General features: G+C 36.3%; 1 protein-coding gene across 4 annotated transcripts in view; it reads left to right on the top strand.

The window, feature by feature from the left end:
• c5h8orf34 (chromosome 5 C8orf34 homolog) overlaps nucleotides 1-23,194 on the top strand; it is a 446,834-nt gene that overhangs the window by 170,231 nt on the left and 253,409 nt on the right. For all 4 annotated transcript variants that reach the window (XM_039754615.1, XM_039754616.1, XM_039754617.1 and 1 more), the window contains exons 5-6: nucleotides 6,071-6,099; nucleotides 8,634-8,806. In XM_039754615.1, coding sequence (XP_039610549.1) covers nucleotides 6,071-6,099; nucleotides 8,634-8,806 — 202 coding nt within the window. The remainder of the gene's footprint in view (nucleotides 1-6,070; nucleotides 6,100-8,633; nucleotides 8,807-23,194) is intronic.

Here is a 23,194-nt window from a genome sequence, read left to right on the forward strand (position 1 = left end):
CATTCATTTTCTGTCCACCCTGGCCATTGGACCTTACTCTTATTCTATGTTAATTAATGTTGACTTATTTTATTTTCTTATTGTGTCTTTTATTTTTCTATTCTTCATTATGTAAAGCACTTTGAGCTACTTTCTGTATGAAAATGTCCTATATAAATAAATGTTGTAGTTGTACAAGGTTGGTGTGGAGATACCAAAGGTCAAACCAGCTTTAGGAGACTTGTATTGGTTGGTGGGAACATGCAGCTATGGAGTTAGATTGCTTAGGGCTTTGCAAGTCAGCAGGAGCATGTTGTAATACATATGAGATAAAACTGGCAGCCTATGTAATTACCTCAGTACATTTCTGGTCATACACCAGGTTATTTACAGCTGACTTGGGGAGTTCATAAAATAAGACATTACAGTAGTCCAGCCTAAAAGTTTTAAAAGCGAGGGTTAAACACGTGGTATATACCAAGGTCAAAGATGGTCTGAGGCTAAATTCCTTGGCTGAAAAAAGGGATGTTTTCACTAATGTGGAACAAACAAAATCGAAGAATCAAATGTAACATCTAACTAAAACTGAAACCTGGTCAGAAATATCATCAACCATTATCATAAATTTTTTTTATCTTCAACTGAAGACTTTTTTGCGATCAGCAATATCTAAGCTTCTTCCCTGTTTAATTAAAAAAAAAATTAGACCTCAGTCATTGACTTGCCAAATAGGTAATAAGAGCAGTGATGGAAGGAATTTGAATGTTTTTATTTAGATCTCCGTATCATCAGCATAACACTGATTGTCCAGACCATGAGCAAGAGCAATATGTCACAGAGAACATACATAGATTTTAAACAGTAGCAAACTCAGAACTGAGCCCTGTGACAAAGACTTGGAGATGGGTACCATGGGATATGCATAAGATCCCAATGCAACAAACTGCTGCCTTTCTAATGCAGTCTCTTTTATGTTTATGTTGGCAGCATTTTTAAGCACTGAAGCACTGCTGAAGTACAGAATATGTGAAAAGGTGACACCAAGGTCCATTAATAAAAGTCACAGTAGATCAGTAGGCCACTTTTTACAGTGCCATCTAGGTGTTATGACCAGAGCAAAAAGTAAACTGGATAGATTACAAAAGATCATTTAAATGTCTGAAGCCACAGCACATTCGCGGAATCTCACAAACTGGCCTATAATTAGGCAAACATTCAGAATTAGCACAGCTGTATTAAAAAAAAAAAAAAAGATCTAACTGCAGATTTTTTGAAGCAAATGGTGGAAGTACCAAGGAAAGAGAACTGTTCATGGTATTCATAATGAGAGGCAAGTACAGGAGAGCATTGTTTTTATCACGGGATCCATAGGAGATTAAGTTGGCTTACAACTTCAGTGTTAATCACCTTGCTTATTTTAATTATATCAGCAATGTGAAAAGTAGGAAAACTAATCACATGCTTATTAACACATGAGAAAGTGAGAAAAACATTTAGGAACATCAAAGCTGACAACGTTACCAAAGCTTGACTAATTAGTTCCAAATTAAGAGCCCCATTGCTATCTGTACTGTACAGACATGCAAAACATTACATTAAGAGTACATTGATAAAAGATAGGATCTCTGAGAATGTATTTCCAATTTCCAGATTTAATCAATTATGAATTACAGGACATTCTGACAGAGTGCATCACTTCTCTGTATGATGGGTGATGTGCTCTAAATACCTTACAGTGTACGTCCAGCCCAGTTTTTGTAATTGGGCACTCAAAATGGCCTCCCTGCGCTTTTATGGCACAAAGCTTATGACTATACCAAGAACAGGAACAAGCAAAGGTAACAATACGTGATTTTACTTTAAACTTGAGTATCTGGGCGTTAAAGTACAGTATGTAACTAGATTAGAAGTTGAAAGTGTAGAGCAACCTTAGTTAGGACCCCAGAGATCTTAACTATAACACTGTGCGGATTTACTAATTTAATATTTCCAAGCACAATAGTATGCTTGAACGTAGGCAACGGCTGGGAAACGATCCTCTAATAAAATGACCTTGTGAAAGAGTCCTCAAAATTGATATCAGTTATATTTTTATCATTCTGCCCTAAAGCTGTAAGTAAATCTGAAATATAACCTTGAATATAAATGGTAAAATTAACCAATTATATGAGGTCAAAAAACAAAGAAGGATGAAAAAGTGTACAATCTTGATATTCAATATAAATATTAAAATCCCTAATTTAATATAACTGGAAATATCATAAAACAAGTGGTTGCAATCAGCTCAGGTAGTTCAGATAAAAACAAGAAGAAGAACTTAGGAGGATGGTATATTAAAACACAAAATAACACATTTTAAAAGCCGGATATTTCTAAAGGAAGCAACAGTATGACCTAGAATTTCCTTAATTGTAAAGTCCTTATTAAAATGGAATGACCGAGCCACCACCATGCCCAGAATTGTGTGGTTTCCTTATATAGAGTAATTAGTAGATAGATGGAGTAGTTTGCACAAGTACGATAGATTTGTTTGGCTGCTGCCATGTCTCAGTGATACCCGTAATGTTTAGATTTTTCTGTAACAAAATCACTAGCAACTTTATTCAGCATTTTTGCTTAAAGATTGAGTGTTAGGAAGTGCAAATTTAATTCCACTAAAATTCTAAGGACATGGGGGGAAAAATCAGTTATTTCAGATGATGCCACCAGAGGCAGGGATAATTCACCATTTACTCCATGATTATGAAAAGTGTACACTTTATTTTGCTATGAATAGTTTCAGAAGATAATCAGCATAGAATCAAGCGACAATGTTTTAATTGACCAAAATCCACCTTTTACTCGTTTATGAATATACTTAGAATATATAATAATGCTGTAGAACCTGATGATAAAAAGAGCATTTTGAGTATCTTAGCACACCTGCGTCAGCTAAAACAGAAAAGGCAAAAGTGGCAGCAGAACAGCAAAGTGCTCCGATGTCAATCCAGAGGAGATTGTTATAGCATGGAGAAAGTACAGTAAGACTTGAAACACTCTTGAATGATAATAATTATACAGATACAAAAGATTGTAGTGAAAATCTGAAGTTATCTCCTATCATTGAAGTGGCAGCCAAAACACACACAAGTGTACTTGAAACACCAAGAATTAATTAACGTGGAAGGGAAGTGTTACTTAAAAAAAGACAGGAAAAAAAAACACAAAATGTAATGGATTTTAGTATTGTATAAAAAATACTGAGATTGCAGGGCCAATTTTAAAGGAGTTTTTTGTAACAAACTTCAAGAAATTGCAGTGTCAGACATGCCATTATGATATTTTATGTTACGACTCTGCCTCTGCCCACCCTGGTTCTCCCTGAAAATGCTCTGGAGGGTAATCTGCTGAATGCCAAGGCCAATTTTCTCTCTGTCGTAAGTCATACCCTGCCTTATTACTGGTATGTCCTTCTTCTAAATTGGTCATAAAAACTAAATACAATATACTAATTGTGGCTTCGCAGATGCGTTATGTAATAAAATAATCAATGATTTATACTCTATACAATCAAGTATATAACACAGTATTCTATAAGTCATTTTAATGGCTTCTGTGTACTCTGTTTGTAATTTTTTTTACCTGACATTTACTGTGTAGCTCCACAATCCCACTGTGTTTTTATAGTAAATATGTGCAAAACACTTCATTTTCATGTGCTATACTTCATTTGCCAAGAGTCTATCCAAGTCTGAATTATATTCTTTTCCTTTCATAAAGATTTTTCTTATAGCAGGATATCTACTAAACTACCCAGTTCAGCATTAATTGAAAATGTATACATTTTCCTTGATATACTTTAATAATATCATTTATATGCATTCCAGTGTCTCCCCTACTGATGTCCAAATTGTAAAAATTCTGATATCTCAAAATTTATAAAATTATCCTGACACCGTGGACCATCGCTTTCTGTGTTTCTGTACCCAATCTACAGCCCATTCCTTGCAGTTTTAAATTGGAAGACTATTTTTTATGGACCACCACCAACCAAAAGCTGTCTTAAATTCAAATAAATAATGCCATGAGCTCTGCAGATATAGAATTTTTTTTGTTTCTTCCTGATAAAATCCCAGCCTAGAAAATGGAGTTTGACCCTGTTAACACTCTCTGATCATTTGTACCCAGCCCTTAATTTTTGAAATTTTATAAAGATAAAGAATGCTGTCTCTTGATGGTAGTTGTTTCCAATAGCTACCATAACGTAATGGTGGTGTAACCAAGATTTCTTCAAAACAATAAAAAAGGGGGAGGGCATTAATAAAATAATTGTATTCTAAGAGTATGGTAGCATTTGGATCTTAATTATTGAATAGAGAAAACAGGAATTATTTAGCTTATTATTGAAGTTGATTAAATAGATATAAATGAAAAAATGTATTGAAAGCCAGTTCTGCATGTATATTACCCGTATGGTAACATGTTGATTAGCTTTTAGTTCTCTGCCTTTGGAATTTCACAATTTGTGGTGATCTCCAAAACAGAAATATTTCTGAATACAATCATTAGCTACTTTGATCTGCTAATTTAAGTGCAGTCCTCAGCTTTTGATTGCTGTCTGAGTTTTTAATCTGTCATGTATATTAATACATTCTTTATAATACTTTAATATGTCTTGAATGTTAGCTATCGCCACGCTACTATCCTTGTTCCCTGGAAAAGTTAATCAATCAATTAAAATGTTTATTGTCATTGTAGCAATGAGGCATTGTACAACAACATTTTTAGGTGCAATTTTCCAGTGCAGAAAAAAATAAAAATACAAACAAAAACACAATTACTCAAGTTACAACTAAAATAAGGGAATAAAATAAGTATCCAAAATTTACGAAAAATAAGAATTAAATCTGTATCCTTTTCCTTTATCTGCTATTGACACACCTATAACATATAAGCAATGAATCATATGGCCTAGTTGTGTGTTGATCATGAATGTATCCTAATAGTGTTCTGTTTTATAAATCTTATTTACTGAATTGTATATTTTTGCTTGTAAAATATAAATATTGGTCTCTCTTTTTTGGCTGCCTTTGGAGTGACATAATAGCTGAGTAATTAGCATTGCTGCCTAACATAAACACAAATCCGGGTTCAAATCCCTGTCACTCTCTTTGTCCTCCCCTCCCACTAGTTCTCCTAGAGTCTGTGGGCCGTTTAGCTTTCCACTCACCTCCTGCACAAAGTAGTAAAGATGAATATTGTGATTCTAAAGAGATTTGGTTGTCTGGAACCCTGAAGTTGAATATGCCAATCCATCAAATTAATAAAAGAGCAATGTGTTGACTTTTCAGAGTTATTTATGCGTGTTGACTGTGCATACATCATAAGCTACATAGAGTAGTGTTTGTGCCAAGCCAGTGAAGAAAGTAACTGTTGAAGATTCAGTTAGTTATTTCTTTCTGTTCAATTATCCATCCATCCATTATCCAGCCTGCTATATCCTAACTACAGGGTCATGGGGGTCTGCTGGAACCAATCCCAGCCAACACAGGGCGCAAGGCAGGAAATAAACCCTGGGCAGGGCGCCAGTGCACCGCAGGGCATGCACACAGCCACATACCCAGCACACACTAGGGACAATTTAGGATGGCCAATGCACCTAACCTGCATGTCTTTGGACTGTGGGAGGAAACCACGCAGACACGGGGAGAACAGGCAACTCCACGCATGGAGGACCCGGGAAGCGAATTAAAAGTCTCCTTACTGCGAGGCAGCAGCACTACCCACTGCGCCACCGTGCCGCCCTCTGTTCAATAAGATATTTCAAAATAAGGGTGAGAATTACATTTTACAGCAAGCATTTTATCATTCCCCCCATGTGCATTTTTCCTTATTTTCTGTACATTAAGTTTAAAATGACTTTTTATAAATCTGTATATTCTGTTTGACATATGTATGGGTTTACTACAGTAAATCTAGAATTGATTTTAAGCATTTCAAGTTCTAACTGTAAACTTTGTAAATACAGGACTAAAATGGCAATAAAACTTTACCATGTGGTTTGTTTAACACAAAAACATTTTCTGAACACAGTTTGTTTATATATTTATAGGTATAGCTGGGTCTGATGAAATTGAGCAGGTAAGTTCATTTTTTGTTAAATTAATTATTTTAAATATAAATATGGCTTGTGCTTTACCAGATGTTGGAAAGGATGAAGGAATACAAGGGATAAGGGTTGGACTGTTTTTTGGTTTATTTGAATGACAACAGTTGGTATCATTTTCATTTTTTTCAATAATCTGCCAATAGTATTACCCAGAAATTTTCATATCAGCACATCACTAATTTACATGTATTAGGTAGCTATAGAAAAATATCACGAGTACATACTGAGTTATAAACACAACTCTAGGAAGCAATATTCCCTGTTTTATTCCCAAAACTTAAAACCTTGAAAATCCTTAGAAAAACCCGTACTGCTTATCATGCTTTCCAATTGTAAAATTACCTGCCAAATGAATGTTAGTGTCAGTTCTGAGAAACTGCCTTACCATTTACTATTAGTCACCAGTCCAGTACGTTTCTGAAAGTTGGGCCCAAAAAAGCAATGCTTCCCCTATATATTGTCACCTCAATGATAATAAAGGCATTCCTTTTGACACTGGTTTCACATACAGTACAAAGGCAGGCCTTTAGGCGATGAAATTTCATGTTGGGCTCCACTTATGTTTGGGGGAAAAAAGTGCTAACCAGGCCTTCTTAAGTTTATATTTTTTATAGGAGGGAACCCCACCATTCCCACCTTTACTCTTGTAGTTTAACATATAAAATATAATCATGTGGCCACTATACAAGATACAGCTCCCTATTAATACAAATAACTTGCTCCACCAAACAGCCATTCATATGGATGTAATGCAATGTGTTCAGCTTAAAGACGTGGCCAACATGCTTATTAGTTGTCTATGTGACTGTAACGGCAGTATGGCTGTTGATGCCAGATTGGGTGGCTTGACAGTTGAAAACATGGCCTTTTTTTGAAATGGGACTCCAGTACCCACAAGCTTGTTTATAAAACAGAAGAGTGGGCTAGTTATTATCCATCCATCCATTATCCAACCCGGTATATCCTAACTACAAGGTCATTGGGGTGTGCTGGAGCCAATCCCAGCCAACACAGGGCGCAAGGCAGGAAACAAACCCCGGACAGGGCTCCAGCCCACCTCAGGGCACACACAAACACACACACACCCGGAGTACTCGGAGGAAACCCATGCAGACACAGGGAGAACATGCAAACTTGATTGATAGATTGATATGCCGTCATTGTGAAAAATAACTTGGACTTCAAAAATACCAAACCTGTTTTTAAAGTAGTGTAAACAGGCCCAATATGTGTTAGAAAATGTGTATGGGTGGTCTGTAAAGCACTGACATGTAGTTCAGGAATGATTCCTGCCTTTTGTGTGCGTGCTTTGCTACCATGTTACATCCTGGCTTCTTGCATCTTCTTTTTATTGGAAAAGTAAGGTCAGAATCAGTGCTTTAATTGAAACCAAATTGCTGGTGGTACCTTATGTTGATGAACTAGCATTTAATCAAAGAATGCCAAGATACACTGGTATGCTGAGAAAAGCTGCTGGTACTGAGTGCCAGCCCACTTCACGCACTTGTCAGAATACAGATAGGTCAACGTACTCTATGTTTCCATTAGATCCTTTAGACTGCTACACCAGTATGTTTAATAAAAGGAAACACACCAATGAATAGGTGCTGCTTTGCTCAACAATAGTTGCACTACCAGCTGTTATCATTTCATTTTTTTGTTCGGTGCCAAATGTGTTTTGTCTTTTGCATATAAAACTGATAGATGGTTCCCTGAATGTACTACACAATATGGAAGGAAGGTCTATTTCAAAAGCATGTAAATCTCAGCCAAAATACCTGTGCAATTAAAAAGACATAACATTGTCTATGCATGTGTAAATGAAAATCTACGAGAAAGCGAGTAAGTGTAAGATAAACATAAGGTCACCAGAGAATTATAATGATCCAAAAAAGAAGAAAAAACAAATTGTCTGCCATTTTGTTGTTATTGTAATTCACAAGACAGCATGACAGTTTGGCTTCTCTCCATCTTTTACCATTAGAAATCAGTGCTGTATACCCAAATGGCTTGTATAAAAATCATTCAGTAACTATCAGGTATTTTTTCATTATATTTTATATTGTATTGGAAATAATGGTTAGATATTACCTTAAATGATACTTATGATAATATTCTTTCATTATTATTTATTATTATCAGTATGGTGATGATGATGGAGAATTTATGATGACAACAGCGTAATTGCTGAATTTGTTTTATAACTTAGTCATTTTAAGCATACTGCATTACTACAATCTTTCTGTCAACCAACATAATCAATTGTGTTGATATTGTGCTTTTTATTCACTTTTTATTTGTTTATTTATTTTTACATAAGGCTGCATCAAGGTCAGTTAAAAGTATGCATTAATCTGCAGTGGGTTGTATTTGTTATTTTTGTTTTTTCTGAGACAGATTTTTGTTATTTAAATGTTAAATTGTTCAATTGCAAGTGTCCTTTACAAAATGTTGGTAGCCTGTAATTCATAAGATTAAGTGAGCTGGTCTTTTGCTTTTTGTTTAGGATCCAAGAGCCTATAACTCTCCTCTCTTGAGACCCCGGGTAATTGGAGAGTGGGTAGGTCGTGAAGAGAATGATGCCGATCCACTGGCAGCAGAGATGTTGCAGCCTCCTGTGCCAAGAAATAAAAGTGAGCAATGGGAAACTGAAGAATGCAATAACAGCCCAGCTGGAAGGTGAGGATTTTCTCTTTGCTGAAGTGATTTAAAATTCTTTTTTTTTTTTTTTTTACTAGTCGCAATATTTCAGTTAGAATGTGTTTAATAAAACACAAAAGGGACTAGGCCTAATATTAAGCATGTTTTATGTGTATTTTTAAATAATTGATGAACCAGACACATGGAAAAAAAAAAGCCATTAATTGCAGTGTCTGCTAAGAAACAGTATGGTGAATAAATATAACAAGGTGTGTAACACTGTTTTGTCATGGTAGGGTCCTAAGGTATCTGTTTTCCCTTTCAGACTTTATTAAGCAGACCTGAATGGAATTCCCAAAATCCCATTTATAACTGTTTATTCTTATCAGCCTGGCCACTGTTAACATTGACTGCTTTTCTAGTTAAGTTTGTCCCTCTTTCTTTAATGTCTGTTAGTTCATGCAATTAGATAGGTTACCAAAAAATATTGGAGCGAAAAGTTAATCAATGAATAACTAAAAAGAGTAATTAAGGTTTACAATTGTGCTTTCAACATAAGCAGAGTTAAATGACTGTTGCTAAAATAATACTGCCTGAATAATACGCAGTCCATCTTCTGTACTTAGGCTACCAGATGGATATCTGTCTTTGGATGTTGACTTGTCTCTGGTCTAACATGATCTGGCATGGTCCTTGGATGGAATAATTGAGACACAACATGACAGTCTGCATGATTGAGGTAGCAGAGACCCATCATGCCTCTGCAAACATCAATTTATCCAGCCCGTAACACACCTCTTGGATGAGTGGGGGTGTAGTATTTACAAATGATTCAGCTTTTTAGTACAAACCGCCCCCCATTTGATCCCTATTCAGACTGCCCTTCCTTCTTGGCCACCTGTAGTCCCCCAGGCCGTCTTCCTGGAAGGAGACGGGATGTTTATGCTTCTAAAACTTTTCGTCCTTCCAGAGGCTCATACATTCTTCCTGTCTTTTTCTTTCATCTTTCACAGAAGTCAGTTTATCTCTATGATCAGTAATTATGCCCTGGACCAGACCTGGCTTGCCCAGCCTCCCTGCCAGGATAAGCATTTTAAAATTAGATATTGTTAAACATTAATTATTAAAAAAAACACCTTTATGCTAGATATTATTTTCAGTTTTAAAAGCATAGCATAAACGATGTTCTAAGCATGTGTCTTGGTCTGAATCAATGATTAATTGCAAGTTATTTATAGCATTACCTAATAAAGTCATTCTAATTTAAATAAACTAAATCAATAAATGGGCCAAAGGGCTTTGTATTGATGGATCTCACTCTCTAGTAATGTGTCTTTGTATTGTTTATTGGAAATTAGACGTAAATATTTGTTTGCTTCTATTCAATATACTGTGCCAGATTTGGGTGTTGACTTTGTTTCTTTTGAGGTCGTATTGTGCATAACTATGCCTTCATTATATGAGATCAATTTGGAGTAACAGGTTCACTTTCAATAATTTTCATTTTGCTCGATTTTTTGGTATTTTTAGTATATTGAATAATGAACTTAGTATCTTTCTCATCATACTAATAGACATTACATATTTTTCAAGTATACAAAGTATGGCTAAAAAAAGTTCTAATGAGATATTCCGTGTTTTGCTTGACTTTTTGTTTTAATTTAAATGCACATTCCATCAGGCACAATACTTTGTCAGGCCAACAAGAACAGATTTTGCCTACTCTTGAACAGTCACCGCTTTCGTAAGAGTTAACAAAAGCTTAAACAGGAACCCAGGCACTGGTTACTCCATTATAGATTCTCATTATCTTGTCCTGCAATAGAGGGTCTACCGTACCTTCTGACTGTTGTATGTTGGAAACATTCCGACGGTTATAGCATGAGCCAGCGAAGAGGCAGCTCTTTATCTTTGCCCTGTATTTATGTTGCAGTCGTAGACCACAAAGTAGGCAGCTGCAGGGCTTATAACAACTGTACTTTCTTTCCTGCCTGTTAGTGACTAACTAGCAGGAGTCCATTTGAATGGCACAGCATACCATTCTCAGCTAGAAGGCTTTGCGCATATAATGTGTCTCTGTGAGCCATTTAGCGGATATCTGGAGCTGAGAATTTGGTTACCATATACCCCATTAGTTTCTGGGATAGTCTCATATATCCATCCAAAGGTTAATCTATCCAATTAAAAGTAGAATAAAATGTAATTCGCTCTTAGACTTTCACAGTCCTATAACTTGTACCTTGCAGACAGGTATTTTTCTAGCGGGACATTGCTACACTACATTTATCAACAGTTATTTTCAAAACTGACGGTATCTGACCAATCAGATACTCTGAGATTGTAAAGCCCACTCCTGTGTTGCTATGTGCTGTTGCCAGATTGCATGCTTTAGTCATGTATATGGCCTGCAAGAGGAAAATACATCCTGTATGAGCAGTTCCATTTTAGGAAGGAAGGACATTTTAAGAATATTCTAAAATCCTGTTATAAACAAATTCCTGAGTACAGTGATCTCTCACTATATCGTGCTTCGACTTTCGCGGCTTCACTCCATCGCGGATTTTAAATGTAAGCATATCTAAATATATATCACGGATTTTTCGCTGGTTCACAGATTTCTGTGGACAATGGGTCTTTTAATTTATGGTACATGCTTCCTCAGTTTGTTTGCCCAGTTTGTTTCATACAAGGGACACTATTGGCGGATGGCTGAGAAGCTACCCAATCAGAGCACATATTACGTATTAAATAAAACTCCTCAATGATATACCCGCGTGGTGCTTCGCACACTTAAAAGCTCTAACAACACGTATTGGTTTTTGAATGTTTGCTTTTCTCTGTCTCTCTCACTCTCTCTGACATTCTCTGCTCCTGATGAAGGGGATGTGAGCAGAGGGGCTGTTTGCACAGAGGGTGTTTGCTTAGAGGATATGGACGCTCCTCTAAAAAATGCTGAAAGACTACCTTTACATTGCTCCCTTCCTTGCTGCCGCTTTATCGTGGTGCTTCTCATACTTAAAAGTCCAACAGCCCTACTGATCTCTGTCTTGTCATGGAGCACAGTTTAAACTTTTGACTAAAGGGTGTTATTTCATGTCTAGAGGGCTCTAATGTTAAAAAACAAATTTAGAAGATTGTAAACATGTTTTCTATGCTCTAACTGCGAAAATATTACATTTATAAATAAAAAATTCTACTTTGTGGAAATTCATTTATCGCGGTAGAGTCTGGAACGGATTAACTGCAATAAATGAGGGTTTACTGTATAACTGTGCGGAGAATATTTGTAAACAGTGTGGGAAAGTTTATAAGGGCTTAAAATATATAAAAATAACCATACAAACATATGGTTTCTACTTCGCAGATTTTCATCTATCGCAGGGGGTTCTGGAACGCAACCCCCGCGATCGAGGAGGGATTACTGTATATTCTCCTGTCCTTTTTATTATATTATATCTGTTCAATATGTCATGAAGTAGTTTTTTAGGTTACAGCTTGATTTTAATGATAATGACTATAGTAACATTTTGGGTTCTCTTTGCAGTGACATTTCTATGTTAAGGGACAGTTGTGCAAAATAAGTAAAAAGCTTCCTCCTTAGCAGCTTTTTTCCAATTGTCTGTCATGTTTGTTTGTTTTTGTTTCCAATTGTCTGTGCAGAAAGAACTGTGGTATGTATAGTATGTGAAAAATGTGTTTTAAATTGTTTGTCGGAGTTCCTCTGACTAGTAAACACCTGGCCTCATGGTAGTTAGCTCTGCTACTGAACGTTCAGTGTACAGTTCAAGTCATGCAATGTTTGTAGCGTTGTGTGTTCTTTGTATGCTGTTGTTGCTTGTCCTTTTTCATTAGTTTATATTTTACATCTGGTCAATAAGTCGTGAAGTAGTTTCTTAGGTTAAGACTTGATTTTAATGGTAATAACTATAGTAAAGTTTTGGATTCTCTTTGCAGTGACTATATTGCATTAAGGGTCAGTTGTGCAAAATAAATTAAAAGCTTCGTTCTTAAGCATTTTTTTCCAATTATTTGTCCTATGCTGAATGTAATTCCTTATCAAGAACAATATTTTTCTTATTGTTTGTAAAATAGTCTTCATGCTGACTGCTGCAAGGCTGTTTCTGTCTGAGGGGATGAACCAAGCTGAATCAGGCTGTTCTCTATACACTTGGGTGTGTGTGTGATGGGAATTACTTTTAATTTAAATTGATTTCTTTTTTTTAATTGCACATTTACATTTCTGGTTTGAACATTTCCCAATCTTAGCCATGTAGCACTGGCCAGTGGTATGAAAAGTCCAGTACTATTTTATTCCTTAAAGGTAGTCATTTGGAAAAACAAGCAAGGAGATCAATATCAGAAATGCATCATTCATAAGACATTAGGCTGCATCTTCCCACACTAATGTTGAGGGCCACACTACATTTGAAAAAAGCACCAAGACAGCCTACGATAATTCTGTTATAAATAAGCATAGAATCCTGGTACAGTATAGACAGAACCTTGGTATTTATTAAGTAAAATGTTCTTTCAGTTGTTTGCTGGACTTCCTCTGAGGTCTGGCCTAATAGTAGTTAGCTCTGCTTCTGGACATTCAGTGTACAGTTCAAATCATGCAATTTTTGTAGCATTGTGTGTTCTTTGCATGTTATTGTTGCTTGTCCTTTTTTCACCTCAGTGCCATTTGATTCCAAACTCGAGGTGTTGCTATTTCAATTTAGGCACTTCAAAGGGTTAAAATCAATATGGCTGTATTTTGTTAGATGATGATGATTTTGGGGGTATCACAATGATATAATGCCAGTTGAGACAGGCCAGGCACCAGTGTCTAATTGCTTGATTGATGTGATTTTGTATGACTGTAAAGATGCACACACCTGTGTGATTTACTAGTCATTAGCAAATAAGGGATATACTGTATATTCTTAGTTAGAGAAGTTAATGTTTAAGTTACACATAGGAGAAAATTCTGGTATGGCCTTACCAGGATATTCATGCCAAAAATGGAGTTGTCCTTTTGTAGTGTATAGGTTAATTATTATGTTGTGCAAGTATTGTGTAAGTTTAAAATGTTTTTTTTTTCTCTTACAAATCCTTTACAGATTCCTTAATGTCGATGTTTTGTATGCAACCAGGGCAGTGTTAGTTACAGATGTCAGTGCCCAGGGAACAGCATCATCATTATGGAAGTAACTAATTAGACTGTGCCAAAGATTAAATCATTAATCATACATAGAGCTCTGCTGCCAGAAGTGACTAAATTACATCAAGTTACATTTTTTATTAAATTAGCCCTGAATTACGCAAGTCTGGATACTTGGTGTGGAAAATTTTTAAAATTAAGAGCTGTGCCATGGTTTATTTTACTTTTAAAAGTAGATGCTATTTAGCATCTTTTGAGAAAAAATGCTTTCTGTACAGGGAAAAAGAAGCACCTTGTGTGTTGATCTTCCATTCTTAAAGGAATTGACTGTGTTCAGATCATTTAATCTATTACAATAGTTAATGCAATGATCCGTAGTTGAGCTCCTCGACTCACTAACGTTGTGTGTTCATGCTTGTAGTTTCATGACAACCTTAACTAACAAGCACATTTATGGAACTTCATGCTCATCATGTTTTTATTTTTGTGGTGCCTTTCATTTTGAACATGAAATAACAACCTTGACTGGCACATTTCTGTGTTGGGATCCTATGGTAAATTTTAATAAGCTGAGATGGGAATTCCTTTATGGTATTGTTTTTGTGGTTTCTTAACTTCAGGTAGTTTGTAGTCAATGAATATCTTTGATAACCTTTAAATTATTTTTGGTATCATCATTTCAAACTGAGCTTATTTCAAAGGTCAGATTTCTGCAAAGTTGATTTAGTTTTTTAAAGAATATGGTTTAAGTCAGTTTTTAACATTTAACAGTTGTCTTCATTCCAAATCCTGAAATGTGTTATTAAAATAATTAGGTATGTGCAGCCAGATTGGGTTGTGTTATTTTTCATACAATTTCTGTGAATAACAGAGCCTATTTGGTAAAATAAGTTTTTAGCGTCTGCTTGATTCATTTACAGTTTGATACTTCTCTAAAGGAAAAAGGTCATCTAAATACCATTTACAGTATGTGCATGTTTTAAAGTGTAATACTGTGAAATATTTATTGTGATGTTTGCCACAGAATAAACCTGTTTATTTATTACTTCATGTACATTATATATTACTGTATATATTTTGAACACACTTTTACCATTGTGACGCTTTTGAGAACCGATTTTAACTAAATATTAGAAACTCCTCGCAGAATGTTTGTATGGTAGTTTTATTATTTAGGTGATATAGGTAAAAGCTTCATTTATTTTATACTAAGTTCAGGGTTAGACAGTCTTGTATCATAACTATACTATTTTAATACCAAAACCGATATAATAGTCTTAAGCTCAATTTGTTGCTGTCTATGCACAATTTAATTTTTCTTTTCAATATACAGACTTGAAATTTCACACACAAATATTTCTTGCCATATTCAGTCTAAACACAATCATTTTTCCCACTTTAAATTCATCAACACAGGAGAAGTGCCATGTCACTTGTTGAAAGTCGTGTGATGCCTGATATGTTTGTCTTTCAACCAGGGGATTGGTGTTCAGTTCTTGTTCATTGCATTAAACATTTTTTTTAACTAAAAATTTTGTTCATGTTTTGTTATGGCCAAAATCCATAGTGCATGGACCTATTTATTGCAGTTTGGAGTTCTTTGTACCAGAAGAGAAAACATAATGTCATAAAAAATATGCTTTCCAATACTAGCAATATAGGGTGGTCCAGATCTAATTATGCAGTTTTCATTAAGCTATAATTTATTAAGTTTATTACATAGAAAATCACCCGAAAAATCCTGGACCATCGTGAAGTGTGCAAACTGACGACATGAAGAATCGTCTTTGCAGCGAGCTGGAATCGTCCCCGCATAAATCAAAGTCATCCAGACGATCTAGATCTGCATAATTAGATCTGGACCACCATGTAGTTACGAGCAAAATGCCAGGTTGAGGGTAACATATTTTCATCAAATATAATTTGTAATTTTCTGTTTTCCTTTCTCACCTGGGCAATGCTGTGTAACTAAAATAGTGTATGTGGATGGTTTGTGTGTATACTTATTATAATGTGTATAAAACATTCTGAGACCTGCTTAATCCACTTTAAGATTGCAGATGTCCTGAGAGCATGTGGTTCAAGGCAGTACCCAGCACCATTATGCTTACCACACATTAGCTGTTAGGAGGTTAATGAGCGGCATAGAGAGTTAGCCAATTAGGGACAGGGTAGATCAGAGGGACAGAACGGACATCACTTAAGAGAGGCCCAGCTAATTAAAAGAGCAGGCATAGTTATGGGACACACTCTGGACTGCCTGGAGGTTGTAGTTAAGGAGAGGATGATGATAAAACTGAGTGTCATTATGAACAATGCTGTACATCCTGCCTATGACACATTAACACTGAGGACTTTCAGCCAACGAGTCATTCAGCAGAAGTGTGTCAAGAAAATCTACTGGGGCTCCTTAATACCAACAGCAATATGCCTCAATATGTTTTCTTTCATTATAATGTTCTTCTTTTTAGTTATTCTGGTGTGTATTCAAATCTATCTATCTATCTATCTATCTATCTATCTATCTATCTATCTATCTATCTATCTATCTATCTATCTATCTATCTATCTATCTATCTATCTATCTATCTATCTATCTATCTATCTATCTATCTTGTCATATCTCAGTCAGGGTCCCCAAGGCTAGGGTTCATATTTTTGATTTTTCTCTAATTTGTTCAGGGTTCATTGTTATCAGCATGAATTATTTAGTTTTCACGTGTTGATGCCTTCTGCAATGTTCCCTGCATTTTGTGGGTGATTCCTCAGCAGGCAGTGCTGACTGCCCTCAGATCAGTAAAGACTGAGGAAAACACACAGTACAGTCCCTTGTGGTTCATTGGGAATGTGCTTGAGGTGCTGGTCAATTTTCTTGTGTCTATTTCTTTTTTTGTTATGATTTTCTGGCTGTGTGTGACCCATTTTCCTCAATTTGTTTTTCTTTGCTTCTGGGATTACATTTTGGGATTGTGATTGCTTTCGATTGCCTGTTTTTGAATACATTGTCTCCTGTGTCCTTGTGCTCTTCAGAGGTGTTTTGTTTTACAGAGCTTTTTGTTAAAACAAACCTTTTTTATTTATAAAGATTCTTCATTGCTCTCTTTTGGTACTAGGTGGACTTGAATGGTGTTTCCCCCTCTAGTGGGCACTTTCAGTATTATTTGGGACTCATTGCGTTTTGGAACTCTTTAGTTCTTAATATACATATGAATGCACAGACATGCAACAATGATTCTGTGAGTTTTTATTTTTTATGCCACTCATTTTTATCTTTTTTAGCAATGCATTTTTGGTAGTATCTGCCTTGCACAGATTTTTTTTCTACTTATTTTGCCTTGGTGAAAAATAAGTAATCACTAACGGCCCCCGTTTTGTTTGGCATGTTTGAAAAGCACCTTGATCACATCCAAAGGACAGTTTGCCTTTTTGTTTTGTGTAGTAAATAAATGAAATATGCTTTGGGCATTAATTCATTTAAAAAAAATAAATAAAAGTACCTTGTGCCCTTCTTTTGATCAAATAGCTGTTCAGAAATAGTCTGTGAAGATGCTATCAAACATTCCAGTCTCAGTAATTGATAAAGTTCATCCTCAGACCATCCAAAAACTTTGTTTGCTGTCTTTCATTATTGGAAGTTTGAAGGGAAAGGCATATCAAGCATTTTTTTATTTTTGTCTTTGTGTATTAATAGAAACCTGAAAGCTATTTATAAAACATAAAATACAGCAAAACCCTTCCCTTTGCAAAATACACTAAATTTCAAAGAGACTGGGTGAGTCATACAAAACACATTAATTATCACAGAGAATATAAGGCTTCAGATGCTGAGACAGCCATTACTATGTGATCTGAAATGTAAAGTATCGTTGATATTAACGTTTAGGTTTTAACAAAAGCTTTTACTGTTGACATTGAAAATGACTTGGTTTGTAAAGCTGTAGATTTATTTTTACTGCACTCCTGTTAAACTTCATATCATTACATCTAAGCATTGAATAAGACTAGAATAACATCTATTGAGCTGTACAGAGTCCCAAGACTTGAAGGAAAAATCATTAACAGTAGAATTAAATAACAGATGGCCGAGCAAATGTTACATCCTTGAAATTTCAGTTAATTGAAGTTAATTTCCATTTTCCTAGCTCACAATATTTTTCATATAAATGTGGCTGAAGCTATTAACATTAAAAAAAGATACTAAAAATTCTCCTGCTGCCAGCACACTCTGTTCTGAAATAATGTGCTAGCATCCATTTCTATAATAACATGATTTAGATTTTAACTTTGACTTCTCACTGCTCACTGTGTCATTATTTTTGTGATTTAATTACAGAGATTTTATTTAAAAATATGAAGATGTCATACTTGGTTAATTTGAGATATTTTCCTAGTATTGTGAACTTTAAATATTTCATTTGATTTCTATGTGACATTGCGGAAAATTTTAAAACTCAAAAGAGAAAATTCAGAGAAACTAAAGAAGTGACAGTGCTTGTTGTCAGACAGCCCATCCTCAACAGTGGCAGTCCATTTTGCCTTCCTGTGAATTTTGGGGTATGTTGGTGGAAGAAATGGTGGAGGGGTTGTCCTCCTAAACATACTGCCTTTGCCTAACTAGTTTATGGTCTTGCAAAGTGCAGTGTTTGTCTGGTGGAGCTTTAAAATTAATTGCTACCACTGCCCTTACTGTCACAAGAAAAGGAATTGAATGTTTTCGGAAATTATATGCTGAATGCTTAAAATAAAAGCTGGAGGATTGGATGCCAAATGACATTTCTCAAATGGGAAGTGTCAGGTAATCAAAAGAGACAATGGCAAAAACAAGTTATAAGAATTAGGACAGACCATTAGCTTAATTTAACATTTTTTTTTTTTAATTCTCATATCTTGAGTTCTTTTTTGGTATTTTGAAAGGTGTATTATGTATGTCAATTGATAAACTGTGACGGGTTGCCTTGCAAGCAGGACTGCAGGGTCAGATTTTGACACTGGATGGGTTATGGTGATGCTGAAAAACAATGCAGCATGCTAGTACAGAGAGAGAGAGCACTGCTGTGGGCCAGTGAGGAAAAATTGGTGGTGTGTGGAGGTGATGACATGTACCCTCAAGAATAGCATTCTGTAATGATGACCTCCAAGATGAATAGAGTGACTGATGTGCTGAATTGACAGAAGAATAGTTTTTCACAATATACAACATACTGACTGTGATGAGTGGGACCATTTTGCCCTTTTAACGTACACCACTGTCTGAGTGAGCCAACCCTTTAAAGGACTACGGATAAGTATGAAGTAATAAAGAAGGATGATAGAATTCTGTTCCTGTAGCCAAAGTGGGTGTCTCCTTCCCCAAAATTGATTCTTGTCCTAGAGTATCTCCCGAAAGAATTCAACATTTCCTCAGTCTATAAAGAAGTCAGTCAGAAAAAAAAGAGAAGTCAGAGTATCGAGAGAGGGAGAGAGACTGGAAGTGAAAAGATAAAATTAGGGGAGTGAAGAAGTGGATGAGCCAAGGCATTGACCAACAACAGGCTATCATTTGATATCTCATCTTATGCTTTTGTCAGGATGTTCTAAACAAAAAAATGTCAAATACAAAAACCACAAAGTCAGTCTTGACTACTGATCAAAGTACTTTGGTGCCAAAAACACATAGCAACACTGTCCATTGTTCCTAGTCATGACACTCCAGGTATCTGTGTCATTCTTCTAGTGAGGGCTGACATCTTCTAGAAGCTCGAGATTCACTGTCTTCTCTATCTGGGTGAAGGATATACAGTAATCCCTCACTATATCATGCTTCGACTTTCGCGGCTTCACTCTATCGCGATTCTTTTCTCATACACGCTTACGTCACTATGCATGCGCTTTCTGAGAACTTTTATCTAAGCCCTACAATGGCTCCTAAAGTGCTGCTTTTTCTAAGCCTGCTGACAATAAAACTAAGCATTGGAGGAAGATGCTTGCTATCCAGGAGAAGGTGAAACTCTTGGATATGATTAAAGATGGCAATACCCTACAAAAGCTTCCTCACGCATATGAAAAGACAGCGCCAGCAACTGCCTATCAAGATGTTCTTCAGCCGCACACCCAGACACCCACTGCCTACTCCTAGTACTCCTTCAGCGGAAGAAGACAACAATGCACCTGCTGAAGATACTGCACCACCTCTGAAGACTCTCCTACTGAGGTCATGCCTTCATAGGTTAGTGGTTGTGTGTAAGAACTGTGTGTGTTTGTGTGCAATTAAATGTACAGTACAATAATCTACTATATAAAAGCGTTCGGGATTGTCCTTCCGTCCCGTGAGTGCAAAGCGTAGCGGTATTCTGCTTATTACAGACTTACTACTTGCGGCTTGAGGTACGAAGCGACGCGATGTGAGCAGAGTTCTGGTGCTCTCATCGTTCACTTGCTTTTGTGCGCGATGCGCTGGAAAAATAGACAAAATTATGTCTCTGGAAATAATTAATGTTGATGGAGTACAAATGCCTCACCGCATAGTAAATATCAGGGGAGATGGTGCTTGCTTATTCTCATCTATAGCTTATTTAGTGCATGAAACTCCGTCTTTAGCGGTACAGATTCGGGCTGACATTGTACGACTTTGGACAGGCACTTGAGGGGATAAAAAAAAACTTAGGTTTTCGGGAGATGTTATGAATGGACACTTTAATGTTCTCATTCCGTACACTTACATGCCTGAAGTACACATGTAGCGCACAAAAATTGAGGATAAAAGTCGGTCGCCTTAAAAGGCGAGTGCGCCTAGTAATATGATATTTGCAATGTCTAATATGTCTTCTTTTCTCTTATTTTGTCTAATATATTGGGTAATATGAGTGTAATGGTGACTAAAGGGTGTTATTTCATGTCTAGAGGGCTCTAATAATGTTAAAAAAACGTATATAGAAGGTTGTAAACAGGTTTTCTATACTCTAACTGCGAAAATATTTGATTTATAAATAAAGAATCCTACTTCGCGAAAATTCATTTATCACGGTAGAGTCTGGAACGGATTAACCGTGATAAACGAGGGTTCATTGTATACACAACAACAGTCATTGTATAGAGGCCACAGGATAAACTAAAACTGCATGGCAACCAGCTGGGGCCTTGTCATTATCCCAAAACTTTTCCAGCGCCACTTCCATTTAGCAACTCCAGAGGAAAGTATGGAGGCAAAAAGGACCCACAATCCAAAGCATACCACCTCATCTTTGAAAAATAGTGGTGGGGATGCTATAGTCTCGACATATATGGCTGCTACAGGTACTGATTAATTTATCTTCATTGATGATGTAAGTGCTGATGACAATAGCACAATGAATTGTGAAGTGTATAGAAACATTTTATCTGCTCAAGTTCAATGAAATGCCTCCTGTGTTATTGGACAGTACTTCAATCCACAGCAAGACATTGGTCACATATTGTATACTCACCGGTCACTATACTGTTCAACTGCTTGTTAACACAAATACCTAATTAGCCAATCACATGGCATCATCTCAATGCATTAGGCATGTAGACATTGTCAAGATGACCGGCTGAAGTTCAAACTGAGTATCAGAATAAGGAAGAAAGGTGATATAAGTGACTTTGAACCTAACATGGTGGTTGTTGCCAGACGGGCCAAGTATTTAAGAAACTGCTGATCTACTCTGATTTTCACGCACAGCAATGTCTAGGGTTTATAGAGAATGGTGCGAAAAAGGGAAACTATCCAGCGAGCGGCATTTCTCTGGGTGAAAATGCCTTATGGATGCCAGAGGTCAGAGGAGAAAGGCCAGACTGATTTGAGCTGTTAGAAAAACAATAGCAGCTCAAATAACCACTCGTTGCAACCAATGTATGCAGAAGAGTATCGCTGAATGCACAACACATCAAACCTTGAAGCAGATGGGCTACTGAAGCAGGAGATCACACCGGATGCCACTTCTGTCAGCTAAGAGCAGGCAAATGAGTCTACAATTCGCATGGGCTCACCAAAATTAAACAATAGAAGATTGGAAAAGTATTGCCTGGTGTGATGAGTCTTGATTTCTGCTGCAACTTTTGGATGGTGCAGTCAGAATTTGGCATCAACAACATGAAAGCATGGATTCATCTTCCCTTGTATCAATGGTTCATCCCGGTGGTGGTGTAGTAATGGTGTGGGGGATATTTTCTCAGCATACTTTGAGACCCTTAGTACCAATTGAACATTGTTTAAATGCCACGACCTGCCTGAGTATTGTTGCTGACAATGTCTATCCCTTTATGAGTGCAGTGTATTCATCTTCTGATGGCTACTTCTAGCACGATAAAGCGCCGTGTAACAAAAATGAAATCATCTCAAACTGGTTTTTTGAACATGACAATGGGTTCATTATACTGAAATGGCCTCAACAGTCAACAGATCTCAATCCAACAGAGCACCTTTGGGATGTGGTGGAACGGGAGATTTGCATCATGGATGTTTAGCCAACAAATCTGCAGCAACTGCGTGATGCTATCATGTCAATTTGGACCAAAATCCCTCAGGAATGTTTACAGTACCTTGTTAAATCAATGCCATGAAGAATTACAGCAGTTCTGAAGGCAAAAAGGGGTCCAACCTGGTACTAGCAAGGTGTACCTAATAAAGTGAGTGTATATATTGCTAAAGCAACAAAAGAGTTTTTTAAAAGCTAAACGTTTTAGAATTCTTAAATGGCCAAGTCATTAATCAAATCTAAATCTGTTTGAGCTTGACATCCATATGCTGAAGAGAAAAGATACTCAGCACCTTGTGATATTTGTGAATTGCAGACTTCAAGCAGTCATTGCAAAGGACTAAACATGACTGCTTTAATATACAGTGCTTTCCATTGATAGGTCCCAAACACTATGGTGCACAGAAATGGGGAGACAATGTGGAATGTTTTAAATGTGAAATAAATGGATAAAAAATACTCTTTAATAATATGAGAATGTGTGCTTTAATCACATCTGAATTGTTTGACTATAGATTTTGAACTACGTAGCAGTGGCAAATTAAGGAAAAAAATGTCTTTATATGAAACATTTATGGAGGACACTGTGTCTGTAATTATTCTAGCTAATATATAACCTCCAGCTGTTTCCCTTCCAATGAAGTAATGTTTCTCATTTCTAAGGACCGTTTTCACTGCCAAGGTCAGGTGTCTCTGCCATGTTATTGACCCAGCTCCACGTTACTTTGTCAGGCGGAGCAAATTTCGCCTATCTCTCTGAAGTTCTCTTTACTTTTATTAGACTCATCGTAGAAGGGTGTTCATCTTTTT

The sequence above is a fragment of the Polypterus senegalus genome, chromosome 5, assembly GCF_016835505.1.
Source record: "Polypterus senegalus isolate Bchr_013 chromosome 5, ASM1683550v1, whole genome shotgun sequence".
NCBI lineage: Eukaryota > Metazoa > Chordata > Cladistia > Polypteriformes > Polypteridae > Polypterus > Polypterus senegalus.